Source organism: Leptodactylus fuscus, unplaced genomic scaffold (genome assembly GCF_031893055.1).
Source record: "Leptodactylus fuscus isolate aLepFus1 unplaced genomic scaffold, aLepFus1.hap2 HAP2_SCAFFOLD_902, whole genome shotgun sequence".
In the NCBI taxonomy this organism is placed as follows: domain Eukaryota; kingdom Metazoa; phylum Chordata; class Amphibia; order Anura; family Leptodactylidae; genus Leptodactylus; species Leptodactylus fuscus.
The window spans coordinates 27313-44938 of NW_027440951.1; the positions used below are offsets into that span (position 1 = coordinate 27313).

The following is a 17626-nucleotide window of genomic DNA, read 5'->3' on the forward strand; positions in this document are numbered from 1 at the left end:
CCAGTAGGATGTAGAGTTTCCTCTTCTCCCAGTCTGGGATGTGGGCAGAGAGTCTTTGGTAGTAGACGGCCCTCATAGCTGAGTATTTGGTGCAGTGTAGCAGGAAGTGGGTCTGGTCTTCTAGGGCCCCCTGGTCACAGTGCTGGCACAGTCTCTTCTCCCGTGGCTTGTACGTCTGCCTGTATCGCCCCGTCTCTATCTCTAGGTTGTGGGCGCTCAGTCTGTACCGGCTCAGGGTCTGTCTGTGCTTGGGGTGGCGTATTCTCTCCAGGTAGGTGGCCATGGTGTAGTCCCTTTGTAGGGATTGGTACACATTGGTGAGTTTCTTGGAGTTATTTATTTCGTTTCTCCATTCTTCAATGTACCGCTCTCTGTTTGCCTCTGTGGTCGCCTTTATTTCGGCCTTGGTTATCATCTGTTGGTGTTTTTGGTTTGGTGGTTGGCTGCTGTTTGGTTGGTGAATGTCTGGTTTGCTCCGGTGGCTTAGCCATGCTTGGTGGTGGTAGGAGTCGCTCACCTGGATGTGTGCCTGGAAAGCTAGCGCCCTCTTCTGTATGGTGAGCCATAGGGGGAGTCTGCCTAGCTCTGCCCTGCAGGCCATGTTGGTGGTGTTGCGATGGAGATGGAGCAGGTATTTGCAGAACTCCAGGTGGAAGTTCTCTGTTGGGCTGGAATCCCACCTTGACTGGTCTGGGTAGGTGGCTGGGCCCCAAACCTCACTGCCATAGAGAAGGATCGGGGAGATGACAGCGTCAAATATCTTCATCCAGACCCTCACCGGTGGTTTGAGGTGGTACAGTTGTCTTCTGATGGCGTAGAAGGTTCTGCAGGCTTTTGCTTTCAGGGTTTCTATTGCTGCTTTGAAGCTTCCTGATTGGCTGAGCTCCAGCCCCAGGTCGGTGTAGCTGTTGGTTTTCTCCAGTGTGGAGCCGTTCAGTGTGAATTGTGAGGTGGTGGAGGCTTTATTGTGGCCCTTCTTCTGGAATACCATGATTTTGGTCTTCTTCTGGTTGATAGGTAGGGCCCATGTGGTGCTGAATTTTTCCAGCACTGACAGGCTTTCTTGGAGGTCTTTCTCGGTGGGGGCCAGGAGTAGGAGGTCGTCGGCGTATAGCAGGAACTTCACCTCTCGATTGTTCAGGGTGAGGCCTGGGGTTGGTGAGGCCTCCAGGGCTGTAGCCAGTTCATTGATATAGATGTTGAAGAGCGTTGGGCTCAGGCTACAGCCTTGTCTGACCCCTCGGGCCTGTTGGAAGTATGCTGTCCTTTTCCCATTCACCTTCACACTGCACTGGTTTCCGGTGTAGGAGCTCTTGATGACGTCGTACGTTCTTCCTCCTATTCCACTCTCTAGGAGCTTTAGGAGTAGGCCTGGGTGCCATACTGAATCAAACGCCTTCTTAAAGTCCACGAAGCAGGTGAATATCTTGCCTCTTCTGGTGTTGTGGACGTGTGTCTTGATGAGGCTGTGCAGGGTGTAGATATGGTCTGTGGTGCGGTGGTTTGGCATGAACCCTGCTTGGCTCTTGCTGAGGACCCCGTGTTGTGTGAGGAAGGTGAGGATTCTGTTATTGATGATGCTGTTGTACAGTTTCCCCAGCTATGTGCTGCTGACGCAGATCCCTCTGTAGTTGTTGGGGTCATATTGGTCCCCATTCTTGTAGATGGGGGTTATGAGGCCTTTGTTCCAGTCTTCGGGGAAGTGTCCAGCATTGAGCACGAGGGTGAATAGCTTTGCCAGTGCCGCGTGTATTGCTGGAGAGCTGTATTTCATCATCTCTGGTAGGATGCCGTCAGGGCCACTGGCCTTTTTGCCTTTCAGCAGGACAATTCTTTCCTGTATATCTTTTATGGTGATTGGTGAGTCCAGAGGGTTCTGGAAGTCTTTGATGACTTTCTCCATGTCCCTCAGTTTGGTGATTATCTGTTGCTGTTCTGCAGTTAGTTCTTCTTCTGGGATGTTTTTGTAGAGACCTCTGAAGTAGTTGAGCCAGATATTGCCATTTTGGATGTGGAGAGAGTTTTTCTTGGGCTTTGTGCCCATGTGGTGCCAGGTCTCCCAGAATGAGCTGTCCTGGAGGGAGTCCTCTAGTTGCTCTATTTTGTGGGAGAGGTACCTCTGTTTCTTCTCTCTGAGGGTGCCCTTGTATTGCTTGCATAGATTGCTGTAGGCTTCCCTCACCTCCTTGTTGTTGGGGTCCCTGTGTTTTTGGTTGGAGGCTGTTCTTAGGGTATGGCGTAGTGCTCTGCAGTCGCTGTCGAACCATTTGTGGGACTGTTTGTTGGTTTGTCTTATGGGTTTGGTTGGTTTCAGGCCTGCTAGTTCTGCTGTGGTCTGTAGGATGTACTTGAGATCCTTCACAGCTCTGGTGACTCCCTGTTGGTCTGGCTGATAGTTGTTTGTATGGAAGTTTGTGAGCAGTGTCTTGATTTCGGGTCGGTTGGTTGCGTTGCTATATTCTATGGCCTGGTGGTTGGCCCATGTGAAATGTCTTGGTAGGTTGTAGAGGCCGGACTGTTGGGGCTCATGTATGGGTGTTTTGTTCCTGGTTCTCATGTATAGTAGGATCTGGTTGTGGTCTGATAGATGGGAGTCAGGTGCGATTGTGAAGTCTTCAATGTCTGACAGGTCTGCGTCTGTAATGGCATAGTCCACCACGCTGTTGCCCACTTGAGAGTTTAGTGTGAAGCGTCCTCTGGGATCGCCTGTGGTACGTCCGTTTATTATGTACAGTCCTAGGCTTCGGCACATGTTCAGCAGTTGTCTCCCACTCTTGTTGACAATTCTGTCTTGGCTGTTTCTTCTTGTCTGTGTGGGTTCTGGGTGGTGGATCTCACTACCGTGCGTATGTGGGTTGTCGTCAGGAGGCAGGTAGTCTATCTCTGTGCCTGTCCTTGCATTCAGGTCTCCGCATATTAGTACTCTGCCTTTGGGTTGGAAGTGGACGGCTTCCCTTTGTAGGACCTCGTAAGTGTCGGGGTGGTGGTAGGGGGACCCTGGTGGGGGCATATATACTGCACAGAGATAGATGTCCTGCTGGCCGCACACTGCACAGTATCACCTCTCTGCTGTATATACACACTGCACAGTATCACCTCTCTTCTGTATGTACACACTGCACAGTATCACCTCTCTTCTGTATATACACACTGCACAGTATCACCTCTCTTCTGTATGTACACACTGCACAGTATCACCTCTCTTCTGTATATACACACTGCACAGTATCACCTCTCTTCTGTATGTACACACTGCACAGTATCACCTCTCTTCTGTATATACACACTGCACAGTATCACCTCTCTTCTGTATGTACACACTGCACAGTATCACCTCTCTTCTGTATATACACACTGCACAGTATCACCTCTCTTCTGTATATACACACTGCACAGTATCACCTCTCTTCTGTATGTACACACTGCACAGTATCACCTCTCTTCTGTATATACACACTGCACAGTATCACCTCTCTTCTGTATGTACACACTGCACAGTATCACCTCTCTTCTGTATATACACACTGCACAGTATCACCTCTCTTCTGTATATACACACTGCACAGTATCACCTCTCTTCTGTATGTACACACTGCACAGTATCACCTCTCTTCTGTATGTACACACTGCACAGTATCACCTATCTTCTGTATGTACACACTGCACAGTATCACCTCTCTTCTGTATATAAACACTGCACAGTATCACCTCTCTTCTGTATATACACACTGCACAGTATCACCTCTCTTCTGTATGTACACACTGCACAGTATCACCTCTCTTCTGTATGTACACACTGCACAGTATCACCTCTCTTCTGTATGTACACACTGCACAGTATCACCTCTCTTCTGTATATACACACTGCACAGTATCACCTCTCTCCTGTATATACACACACTGCACAGTATCACCTCTCTTCTGTATATACACACTGCACAGTATCACCTCTCTTCTGCATATAAACACTGCACAGTATCACCTCTCTTCTGTATGTACACACTGCACAGTATCACCTCTCTTCTGTATATACACACTGCACAGTATCACCTCTCTTCTGTATATACACACTGCACAGTATCACCTCTCTTCTGTATATACACACTGCACAGTATCACCTCTCTTCTGCATATACACACTGCACAGTATCACCTCTCTTCTGTATATACACACTGCACAGTATCACCTCTCTTCTGTATATACACACTGCACAGTATCACCTCTCTTCTGTATGTACACACTGCACAGTATCACCTCTCTTCTGTATATACACACTGCACAGTATCACCTCTCTTCTGTATGTATACACTGCACAGTATCACCTCTCTTCTCTATATACACACTGCACAGTATCACCTCTCTTCTGTATATACACACTGCACAGTATCACCTCTCTTCTGTATATACACACTGCACAGTATCACCTCTCTTCTGTATGTACACACTGTACAGTATCACCTCTCTTCTGTATATACACACTGCACAGTATCACCTCTCTTCTGTATGTACACACTGCACAGTATCACCTCTCTTCTGTATGTACACACTGCACAGTATCACCTCTCTTCTGTATATACACACTGCACAGTATCACCTCTCTTCTGTATATACACACTGCACAGTATCACCTCTCTTCTGTATATACACACTGCACAGTATCACCTCTCTTCTGTATGTACACACTGCACAGTATCACCTCTCTTCTGTATGTACACACTGCACAGTATCACCTCTCTTCTGTATATACAGACTGCACAGTATCACCTCTCTTCTGTATGTACACACTGCACAGTATCACCTCTCTTCTGCATATACACACTGCACAGTATCACCTCTCTTCTGTATGTACACTGCACAGTATCACCTCTCTTCTGTATATACTCACTGCACAGTATCACCTCTCTTCTGTATATACACACTGCACAGTATCACCTCTCTTCTGTATATACACACTGCACAGTATCACCTCTCTTCTGTATATACACACTGCAGAGTATCACCTCTCTTCTGTATGTACACACTGCACAGTATCACCTCTCTTCTGTGTATACACACTGCACAGTATCACCTCTCTTCTGTATGTACACACTGCACAGTATCACCTCTCTTCTGTATGTACACACTGCACAGTATCACCTCTCTTCTGTATGTACACACTGCACAGTATCACCTCTCTTCTGTATGTACACTGCACAGTATCACCTCTCTTCTGTATGTACACACTGCACAGTATCACCTCTCTTCTGTATATACACACTGCACAGTATCACCTCTCTTCTGTATATACACACTGCACAGTATCACCTCTCTTCTGTATATACACACTGCACAGTATCACCTCTCTCCTGTATATACACACACTGCACAGTATCACCTCTCTTCTGTATATACACACTGCACAGTATCACCTCTCTTATGCATATACACACTGCACAGTATCACCTCTCTTCTGTATGTACACACTGCACAGTATCACCTCTCTTGTGTATATACACACTGCACAGTATCACCTCTCTTCTGTATATACAAACTGCACAGTATCACCTCTCTTCTGTATGTACACACTGCACAGTATCACTTCTCTTCTGTATGTACACACTGCACAGTATCGCCTCTCTTCTGTATATACACACTGCACAGTATCACCTCTCTTCTGTATGTAAACACTGCACAGTATCACCTCTCTTCTGCATATACACACTGCACAGTATCACCTCTCTTCTGTAGAACACACTGCACAGTATCGCCTCTCTTCTGTATGTACACACTGCACAGTATCGCCTCTCTTCTGTATATACACACTGCACAGTATCACCTCTATTCTGTATGTACACACTGCACAGTATCACCTCTCTTCTGTATATACACACTGCACAGTATCACCTCTCTTCTCTATATACACACTGCACAGTATCACCTCTCTTCTGTATATACACACTGCACAGTATCACCTCTCTTCTGTATGTACACACTGCACAGTATCACCTCTCTTCTGTATGTACACACTGCACAGTATCGCCTCTCTTCTGTATATACAAACTGCACAGTATCACCTCTCTTCTGTATGTACACACTGCACAGTATCACCTCTCTTCTGTATGTACACTGCACAGTATTGCCTCTCTTCTGTATATACACACTGCACAGTATCACCTCTCTTCTGTATATACACACTGCACAGTATCACCTCTCTTCTGTATATACACACTGCACAGTATCGCCTCTCTTCTGTATGTACACACTGCACAGTATCACCTCTCTTCTGTATGTACACACAGCACAGTATCACCTCTCTTCTGTATGTACACACTGCACAGTATCGCCTCTCTTCTGTATATACACACTGCACAGTATCACCTCTCTTCTGAATGTACACACTGCACAGTATCACCTCTCTTCTGTATGTACACTGCACAGTATCGCTTCACTTCTGTATATACACACTGCACAGTATCACCTCTCTTTTGTATGTACACACTGCACAGTATCACCGCTCTTCTGTATATACACACTGCACAGTATCACCTCTCTTCTGTATATACACACTGCACAGTATCGCCTCTCTTCTGTATGTACACACTGCACAGTATCACCTCTCTTCTGTATGTACACACTGCACAGTATCGCCTCTCTTCTGTATGTACACACTGCACAGTATCACCTCTCTTCTGTATATACACACTGCACAGTATCACCTCTCTTCTGTATGTACACACTGCACAGTATCACCTCTCTTCTGTATATACACACTGCACAGTATCACCTCTCTTCTGTATATACACACTGCACAGTATCACCTCTCTTCTGTATATACACACTGCACAGTATCACCTCTCTTCTGTATATACACACTGCACAGTATCACCTCTCTTCTGCATATACACACTGCACAGTATCACCTCTCTTCTGTATATACACACTGCACAGTATCACCTCTCTTCTGTATATACACACTGCACAGTATCACCTCTCTTCTGTATATACACACTGCACAGTATCACCTCTCTTCTGTATGTACACACTGCACAGTATCACCTCTCTTCTGTATGTACACACTGCACAGTATCACCTCTCTTCTGTATATACAGACTGCACAGTATCACCTCTCTTCTGTATGTACACACTGCACAGTATCACCTCTCTTCTGCATATACACACTGCACAGTATCACCTCTCTTCTGTATGTACACTGCACAGTATCACCTCTCTTCTGTATATACTCACTGCACAGTATCACCTCTCTTCTGTATATACACACTGCACAGTATCACCTCTCTTCTGTATATACACACTGCACAGTATCACCTCTCTTCTGTGTATACACACTGCACAGTATCACCTCTCTTCTGTATGTACACACTGCACAGTATCACCTCTCTTCTGTGTATACACACTGCACAGTATCACCTCTCTTCTGTATGTACACACTGCACAGTATCACCTCTCTTCTGTATGTACACACTGCACAGTATCACCTCTTTTCTGTATATACACACTGCACAGTATCACCTCTCTTCTGTATATACACACTGCACAGTATCACCTCTCTCCTGTATATACACACACTGCACAGTATCACCTCTCTTCTGTATATACACACTGCACAGTATCACCTCTCTTCTGCATATACACACTGCACAGTATCACCTCTCTTCTGTATGTACACACTGCACAGTATCACCTCTCTTCTGTATATACACACTGCACAGTATCACCTCTCTTCTGTATATACACACTGCACAGTATCACCTCTCTTCTGTATATACACACTGCACAGTATCACCTCTCTTCTGTATATACACACTGCACAGTATCGCCTCTCTTCTGTATATACACACTGCACAGTATCACCTCTCTTCTGTATATACACACTGCACAGTATCACCTCTCTTCTGTATATACACACTGCACAGTATCACCTCTCTTCTGTATATACACACTGCACAGTATCGCCTCTCTTCTGTATATACACACTGCACAGTATCACCTCTCTTCTGTATATACACACTGCACAGTATCACCTCTCTTCTGTATGTACACACTGCACAGTATCACCTCTCTTCTGTATGTACACACTGCACAGTATCACCTCTCTTCTGTATGTACACACTGCACAGTATCACCTCTCTTCTGTATATACACACTGCACAGTATCACCTCTCTTCTGTATATACACACTGCACAGTATCACCTCTCTTCTGTATGTACACACTGCACAGTATCACCTCTCTTCTGTATATACACACTGCACAGTATCGCCTCTCTTCTGTATATACACACTGCACAGTATCACCTCTCTTCTGTATATACACACTGCACAGTATCACCTCTCTTCTGTATGTACACACTGCACAGTATCACCTCTCTTCTGTATGTACACTGCACAGTATCACCTCTCTTCTGTACATACACACTGCACAGTATCACCTCTCTTCTGTATATACACACTGCACAGTATCACCTCTCTTCTGTATGTACACACTGCACAGTATCACCTCTGCTCTGTATATACACACTGCACAGTATCACCTCTCTTCTGTATGTACACACTGCACAGTATCACCTCTCTTCTGTATATACACACTGCACAGTATCACCTCTCTTCTGTATATACACACTGCACAGTATCACCTCTCTTCTGTATGTACACACTGCACAGTATCACCTCTCTTCTGTATGTACACACTGCACAGTATCACCTCTCTTCTGTATATACACACTGCACAGTATCACCTCTCTTCTGTATATACACACTGCACAGTATCACCTCTCTCCTGTGTATACACACACTGCACAGTATCACCTCTCTTCTGTATATACACACTGCACAGTATCACCTCTCTTCTGCATGTACACACTGCACAGTATCACCTCTCTTCTGTATGTACACACTGCACAGTATCACCTCTCTTCTGTATATACACACTGCACAGTATCACCTCTCTTCTGTATATACACACTGCACAGTATCACCTCTCTTCTGTATGTACACACTGCACAGTATCACCTCTCTTCTGTATATACACACTGCACAGTATCACCTCTCTTCTGTATATACACACTGCACAGTATCACCTCTCTTCTGCATATACACACTGCACAGTATCACCTCTCTTCTGTATATACACACTGCACAGTATCACCTCTCTTCTGTATATACACACTGCACAGTATCACCTCTCTTCTGTATGTACACACTGCACAGAATCACCTCTCTTCTGTACATACACACTGCACAGTATCACCTCTCTTCTGTATGTATACACTGCACAGTATCACCTCTCTTCTCTATATACACACTGCACAGTATCACCTCTCTTCTGTATATACACACTGCACAGTATCACCTCTCTTCTGTATATACACACTGCACAGTATCACCTCTCTTCTGTATGTACACACTGTACAGTATCGCCTCTCTTCTGTATATACACACTGCACAGTATCACCTCTCTTCTGTATGTACACACTGCACAGTATCACCTCTCTTCTGTATGTACACACTGCACAGTATCATCTCTCTTCTGTATATACACACTGCACAGTATCACCTCTCTTCTGTATATACACACTGCACAGTATCACCTCTCTTCTGTATGTACACACTGCACAGTATCACCTCTCTTCTGCATATACACACTGCACAGTATCACCTCTCTTCTGTATAACACACTGCACAGTATCGCCTCTCTTCTGTATGTACACACTGCACAGTATCGCCTCTCTTCTGTATGTACACACTGCACAGTATCACCTCTCTTCTGTATATACACACTGCACAGTATCACCTCTCTTCTGTATATACACACTGCACAGTATCACCTCTCTTCTGTATATACACACTGCACAGTATCACCTCTCTTCTGTATATACACACTGCACAGTATCACCTCTCTTCTGTATGTACACACTGCACAGTATCACCTCTCTTCTGTATATACACACTGCACAGTATCACCTCTCTTCTGTATGTACACACTGCACAGTATCACCTCTCTTCTGTATGTACACACTGCACAGTATCACCTCTCTTCTGTATATACACACTGCACAGTATCACCTCTCTTCTGTATATACACACTGCACAGTATCACCTCTCTTCTGTATATACACACTGCACAGTATCACCTCTCTTCTGTATATACACACTGCACAGTATCACCTCTCTTCTGTATGTACACACTGCACAGTATCACCTCTCTTCTGTATGTACACACTGCACAGTATCGCCTCTCTTCTGTATATTCACACTGCACAGTATCACCTCTCTTCTAAATGTACACACTGCACAGTATCACCTCTCTTCTGTATGTACACTGCACAGTATCGCCTCTCTTCTGTATATACACACTGCACAGTATCACCTCTCTTCTGTATGTACACACTGCACAGTATCACCTCTCTTCTGTATATACAAACTGCACAGTATCACCTATCTTCTGTATATACACACTGCACAGTATCGCCTCTCTTCTGTATGTACACACTGCACAGTATCACCTCTCTTCTGTATGTACACACTGCACAGTATCACCTCTCTTCTGTATGTACACACTGCACAGTATCGCCTCTCTTCTGTATGTACACACTACACAGTATCGCCTCTCTTCTGTATGTACACACTGCACAGTATCACCTCTATTCTGTATATACACACTGCACAGTATCACCTCTCTTCTGCATATACACACTGCACAGTATCACCTCTCTTCTGTATATACACACTGCACAGTATCACCTCTCTTCTGTATATACACACTGCACAGTATCACCTCTCTTCTGTATATACACACTGCACAGTATCACCTCTCTTCTGTATGTACACACTGCACAGTATCACCTCTCTTCTGCATATACACACTGCACAGTATCACCTCTCTTCTGTATATACACACTGCACAGTATCACCTCTCTTCTGTATGTACACACTGCACAGTATCACCTCTCTTCTGTATGTACACACTGCACAGTATCACCTCTCTTCTGTATATACACACTGCACAGTATCACCTCTCTTCTGTATGTATACACTGCACAGTATCACTTCTCTTCTGTATATACACACTGCACAGTATCACCTCTCTTCTGTATGTACACTGCACAGTATCACCTCTCTTCTGTACATACACACTGCACAGTATCACCTCTCTTCTGTATGTATACACTGCACAGTATCACCTCTCTTCTCTATATACACACTGCACAGTATCACCTCTCTTCTGTATATACACACTGCACAGTATCACCTCTCTTCTGTATATACACACTGCACAGTATCACCTCTCTTCTGTATGTACACACTGTACAGTATCGCCTCTCTTCTGTATATACACACTGCACAGTATCACCTCTCTTCTGTATGTACACACTGCACAGTATCACCTCTCTTCTGTATGTACACACTGCACAGTATCATCTCTCTTCTGTATATACACACTGCACAGTATCACCTCTCTTCTGTATATACACACTGCACAGTATCACCTCTCTTCTGTATGTACACACTGCACAGTATCACCTCTCTTCTGCATATACACACTGCACAGTATCACCTCTCTTCTGTATAACACACTGCACAGTATCGCCTCTCTTCTGTATGTACACACTGCACAGTATCGCCTCTCTTCTGTATGTACACACTGCACAGTATCACCTCTCTTCTGTATATACACACTGCACAGTATCACCTCTCTTCTGTATATACACACTGCACAGTATCACCTCTCTTCTGTATATACACACTGCACAGTATCACCTCTCTTCTGTATATACACACTGCACAGTATCACCTCTCTTCTGTATGTACACACTGCACAGTATCACCTCTCTTCTGTATATACACACTGCACAGTATCACCTCTCTTCTGTATGTACACACTGCACAGTATCACCTCTCTTCTGTATGTACACACTGCACAGTATCACCTCTCTTCTGTATATACACACTGCACAGTATCACCTCTCTTCTGTATATACACACTGCACAGTATCACCTCTCTTCTGTATATACACACTGCACAGTATCACCTCTCTTCTGTATATACACACTGCACAGTATCACCTCTCTTCTGTATGTACACACTGCACAGTATCACCTCTCTTCTGTATGTACACACTGCACAGTATCGCCTCTCTTCTGTATATTCACACTGCACAGTATCACCTCTCTTCTAAATGTACACACTGCACAGTATCACCTCTCTTCTGTATGTACACTGCACAGTATCGCCTCTCTTCTGTATATACACACTGCACAGTATCACCTCTCTTCTGTATGTACACACTGCACAGTATCACCTCTCTTCTGTATATACAAACTGCACAGTATCACCTATCTTCTGTATATACACACTGCACAGTATCGCCTCTCTTCTGTATGTACACACTGCACAGTATCACCTCTCTTCTGTATGTACACACTGCACAGTATCACCTCTCTTCTGTATGTACACACTGCACAGTATCGCCTCTCTTCTGTATGTACACACTACACAGTATCGCCTCTCTTCTGTATGTACACACTGCACAGTATCACCTCTATTCTGTATATACACACTGCACAGTATCACCTCTCTTCTGCATATACACACTGCACAGTATCACCTCTCTTCTGTATATACACACTGCACAGTATCACCTCTCTTCTGTATATACACACTGCACAGTATCACCTCTCTTCTGTATATACACACTGCACAGTATCACCTCTCTTCTGTATGTACACACTGCACAGTATCACCTCTCTTCTGCATATACACACTGCACAGTATCACCTCTCTTCTGTATATACACACTGCACAGTATCACCTCTCTTCTGTATGTACACACTGCACAGTATCACCTCTCTTCTGTATGTACACACTGCACAGTATCACCTCTCTTCTGTATATACACACTGCACAGTATCACCTCTCTTCTGTATGTATACACTGCACAGTATCACTTCTCTTCTGTATATACACACTGCACAGTATCACCTCTCTTCTGTATGTACACTGCACAGTATCACCTCTCTTCTGTATATACACACTGCACAGTATCACCTCTCTTCTGTATATACACACTGCACAGTATCACCTCTCTTCTGTATGTACACACTGCACAGTATCACCTCTCTTCTGTATATACACACTGCACAGTATCACCTCTCTTCTCTCCGCAGTTCTACATGCACGGCAGACATTTGGCTCTTTCTAGAATGTTTCCAGAGAAGTTTGAAATGGAGCCGAGTGCGCCCCCGAAGGTGAGAGATGGCGAGGAGGCACCTACTTGTAGATCCTCCTGCTCTGCTCATCCAGGGCAACCTGATTCAGGATCATATGGAAGGGATGTGTGGAAAGCTGGGTTGCACCAGACCGGGTATGACAGGGGAATTCTGGGTGTCGGGGCGTCCGTCCTCTCCGCTTTAATTCCTCCGAATTCTCTCCTCACAGTAATTAACACTTTATTACCCACAATCAATAAAATCATAAAGTCTGAGCCAGAACAAGTGATAGTCAGATTGTATTCCCCTGTCCTACAGTCGGCCTCTCCTGACATGGCTGATAACAGATAGTAATAGATTGTATTCTCCTGTCCTACAGTCGGCCCCTCCTGACATGGCTGATAACAGATAGTAATAGATTGTATTCCCCTGTCCTACAGTCGGTCTCTCCTCTCCTGTCCCTGGCTGATAACAGATAGTAATAGATTGTATTCCCCTGTCCTACAGTCGGCCTCTCCTCTCCTGACATGGCTGATAACAGATAGTAATAGATTGTATTCCCCTGTCCTACAGTCGGCCTCTCCTCTCCTGACATGGCTGATAACAGATAGTAATAGATTGTATTCCCCTGTCCTACAGTCGGCCTCTCCTGATATGACTGATAACATATAGTAATAGATTGTATTCCCCTGTCCTACAGTCGGCCTCTCCTCTCCTGACATGGCTGATAACAGATAGTAATAGATTGTATTCCCCTGTCCTACAGTCGGCCTCTCCTCTCCTGACATGGCTGATAACAGATAGTAATAGATTGTATTCTCCTGTCCTACAGTCGGCCTCTCCTCTCCTGACATGGCTGATAACAGATAGTAATAGATTGTATTCTCCTGTCCTACAGTCGGCCTCTCCTCTCCTGACATAGCTGATAACAGATAGTAATAGATTGTATTCCCCTGTCCTACAGTCGGCCTCTCCTGACATGGCTGATAACAGATAGTAATAGATTGTATTCTCCTGTCCTACAGTCGGCCTCTCCTCTCCTGACATGGCTGATAACAGATAGTAATAGATTGTATTCCCCTGTCCTACAGTCGGCCTCTCCTCTCCTGACATGGCTGATAACAGATAGTAATAGATTGTATTCCCCTGTCCTACTGTAGGACAGGGGAATACAATCTATTACTATCTGTTATCAGCCATGTCAGGAGAGGACGACTGTAGGACAGGAGAATACAATCTATTACTATCTGTTATCAGCCATGTCAGGAGAGGAGAGGCCGACTGTAGGACAGGGGAATACAATATATTACTATCTGTTATCAGCCATGTCAGGAGAGGAGAGGCCGACTGTAGGACAGGGGAATACAATATATTACTATCTGTTATCAGCCATGTCAGGAGAGGCCGACTGTAGGACAGGGGAATACAATCTATTACTATCTGTTATCAGCCATGTCAGGAGGGGAGAGGCCGACTGTAGTACAGGGGAATACAATCTATTACTATCTGTTATCAGCCATGTCAGGAGAGGAGAGGCCGACTGTAGGACAGGGGAATACAATCTATTACTATCTGTTATCAGCCATGTCAGGAGAGGAGAGGCCGACTGTAGGACAGGAGAATACAATCTATTACTATCTGTTATCAGCCATGTCAGGAGGGGAGAGGCCGACTGTAGTACAGGGGAATACAATCTATTACTATCTGTTATCAGCCATGTCAGGAGGGGAGAGGCCAACTGTAGGACAGGGGAATACAATCTATTACTATCTGTTATCAGCCATGTCAGGAGGGGAGAGGCCGACTGTAGGACAGGGGAATACAATCTATTACTATCTGTTATCAGCCATGTCAGGAGAGGAGAGGCCGACTGTAGGACAGGAGAATACAATCTATTACTATCTGTTATCAGCCATGTCAGGAGGGGAGAGGCCGACTGTAGGACAGGAGAATACAATCTATTACTATCTGTTATCAGCCATGTCAGGAGAGGAGAGGCCGACTGTAGGACAGGAGAATACAATCTATTACTATCTGTTATCTGCCATGTCAGGAGAGGAGAGGCCGACTGTAGGACAGGAGAATACAATCTATTACTATCTGTTATCAGCCATGTCAGGAGAGGAGAGGCCGACTGTAGGACAGGAGAATACAATCTATTACTATCTGTTATCAGCCATGTCAGGAGAGGAGAGGCCGACTGTAGGACAGGAGAATACAATCTATTACTATCTGTTATCAGCCATGTCAGGAGAGGAGAGGCCGACTGTAGGACAGGAGAATACAATCTATTACTATCTGTTATCAGCCATGTCAGGAGAGGCCGACTGTAGGACAGGGGAATACAATCTATTACTATCTGTTATCAGCCATGTCAGGAGAGGAGAGGCCGACTGTAGGACAGGAGAATACAATCTATTACTATCTGTTATCTGCCATGTCAGGAGAGGAGAGGCCGACTGTAGGACAGGGGAATACAATCTATTACTATCTGTTATCAGCCATGTCAGGAGAGGAGAGGCCGACTGTAGGACAGGAGAATACAATCTATTACTATCTGTTATCAGCCATGTCAGGAGAGGAGAGGCCGACTGTAGGACAGGAGAATACAATCTATTACTATCTGTTATCAGCCATGTCAGGAGAGGAGAGGCTGACTGTAGGACAGGAGAATACAATCTATTACTATCTGTTATCAGCCATGTCAGGAGAGGAGAGGCCGACTGTAGGACAGGAGAATACAATCTATTACTATCTGTTTTCAGCCATGTCAGGAGAGGAGAGGCCGACTGTAGGACAGGGGAATACAATCTATTACTATCTGTTATCAGTCATGTCAGGAGAGGAGAGGCCGACTGTAGGACAGGAGAATACAATCTATTACTATCTGTTATCAGCCATGTCAGGAGAGGCCGACTGTAGGACAGGGGAATACAGTCTATTACTATCTGTTATCAGCCATGTCAGGAGAGGAGAGGCCGACTGTAGGACAGGGGAATACAATCTATTACTATCTGTTATCTGCCATGTCAGGAGAGGCCGACTGTAGGACAGGGGAATACAATCTATTACTATCTGTTATCTGCCATGTCAGGAGAGGCCGACTGTAGGACAGGGGAATACAATCTATTACTATCTGTTATCAGCCATGTCAGGAGGGGAGAGGCCGACTGTAGGACAGGGGAATACAATCTATTACTATCTGTTATCAGCCATGTCAGGAGAGGAGAGGCCGACTGTAGGACAGGGGAATACAATCTATTACTATCTGTTATCAGCCATGTCAGGAGAGGAGAGGCCGATTGTAGGACAGGGGAATACAATCTATTACTATCTGTTATCAGCCATGTCAGGAGAGGAGAGGCCGACTGTAGGACAGGGGAATACAATCTATTACTATCTGTTATCAGCCGTGTCAGGAGAGGCCGACTGTAGGACAGGGGAATACAATCTATTACTATCTGTTATCAGCCATGTCAGGAGGGGAGAGGCCGACTGTAGGACAGGAGAATACAATCTATTACTATCTGTTATCAGCCATGTCAGGAGAGGAGAGGCCGACTGTAGGACAGGGGAATACAATCTATTACTATCTGTTATCAGCCTCTCCTCCTCTCACACTCCATCTTTATACTCTCTATATATTTTTGTCGTCTCTTCCCCTTTCTAGACTGATGGTTTCCGATTCCCCAGACCGTCCTCTGTCCCGCCATCTCCATCAGTGTCTCAGCCCTCAAGCCCCCGTGAAAGTGATGATGATGATGTGGAGGATGATGAGCGCTATGATGAGGATGAGGAGGTGGAGAGGGATCGCCAGAACATAAAGTCCACATTTGCTCTTGGCCCGGTGTCTCAGGGTAAGAAGAAGAAACATGGAGAATACAGGAACTAATGTCTTACATGTACTAGTTCTGTACATTGTACTGGCGCCCCCCTGTGGCAGAGCTGATAGTGTCTCCTGCAAGATATAGATATTGCTTTTATGTCTGATATGTGTGTGGTAGTGAAATAGTTAATATATCCTTGCTTCCAGTGTCCTGTGTGGTCTGTGTTATTTTGGGGAAGGGGCTGAAGCTCGGTCTTCGTACTTACACCCTGAGGCTTATCATGTCTTCTACTCTAGTCACATCCAGAGCTTCATTTACAAGATCATATATTGAGGTCTGACAGCACATGTGGTGTGACTGGAGGAAACTGGGTGACATTGGACATGTGATTATCTGCAGCTTTGTATGTGTCTGGAGTAGGACATGAGGCTCCTCTACAGAGATGTCACCCATTAGTAACAATCAGAGACTCCAAATTGTAACCAAAATACTTCACATGAACTTTATTGTCTGATCTCTGGATACAAAACCTTCCCCTCTGTACATTGTCCTTATTCTATCACTGCTGGGGAAAGAAGGAAGAGGCGAAGCATCA

The 17626-nt window shown here is 45.0% G+C and overlaps 1 protein-coding gene across 1 annotated transcript in view; it reads left to right on the forward strand.

The window, feature by feature from the left end:
- The window catches only part of LOC142188979 (glycogen [starch] synthase, liver-like), a 44505-nt gene extending 27289 nt beyond the window's left edge, over positions 1–17216 (forward strand). Inside the window, exons 9-10 of the mRNA XM_075262088.1 lie at positions 13163–13243; positions 16875–17216. Of these exons, the coding sequence (XP_075118189.1) occupies positions 13163–13243; positions 16875–17096 (303 nt within the window). The 3' untranslated portion in view covers positions 17097–17216. The remainder of the gene's footprint in view (positions 1–13162; positions 13244–16874) is intronic.
- Positions 17217–17626: the final 410 nt, after the last annotated feature.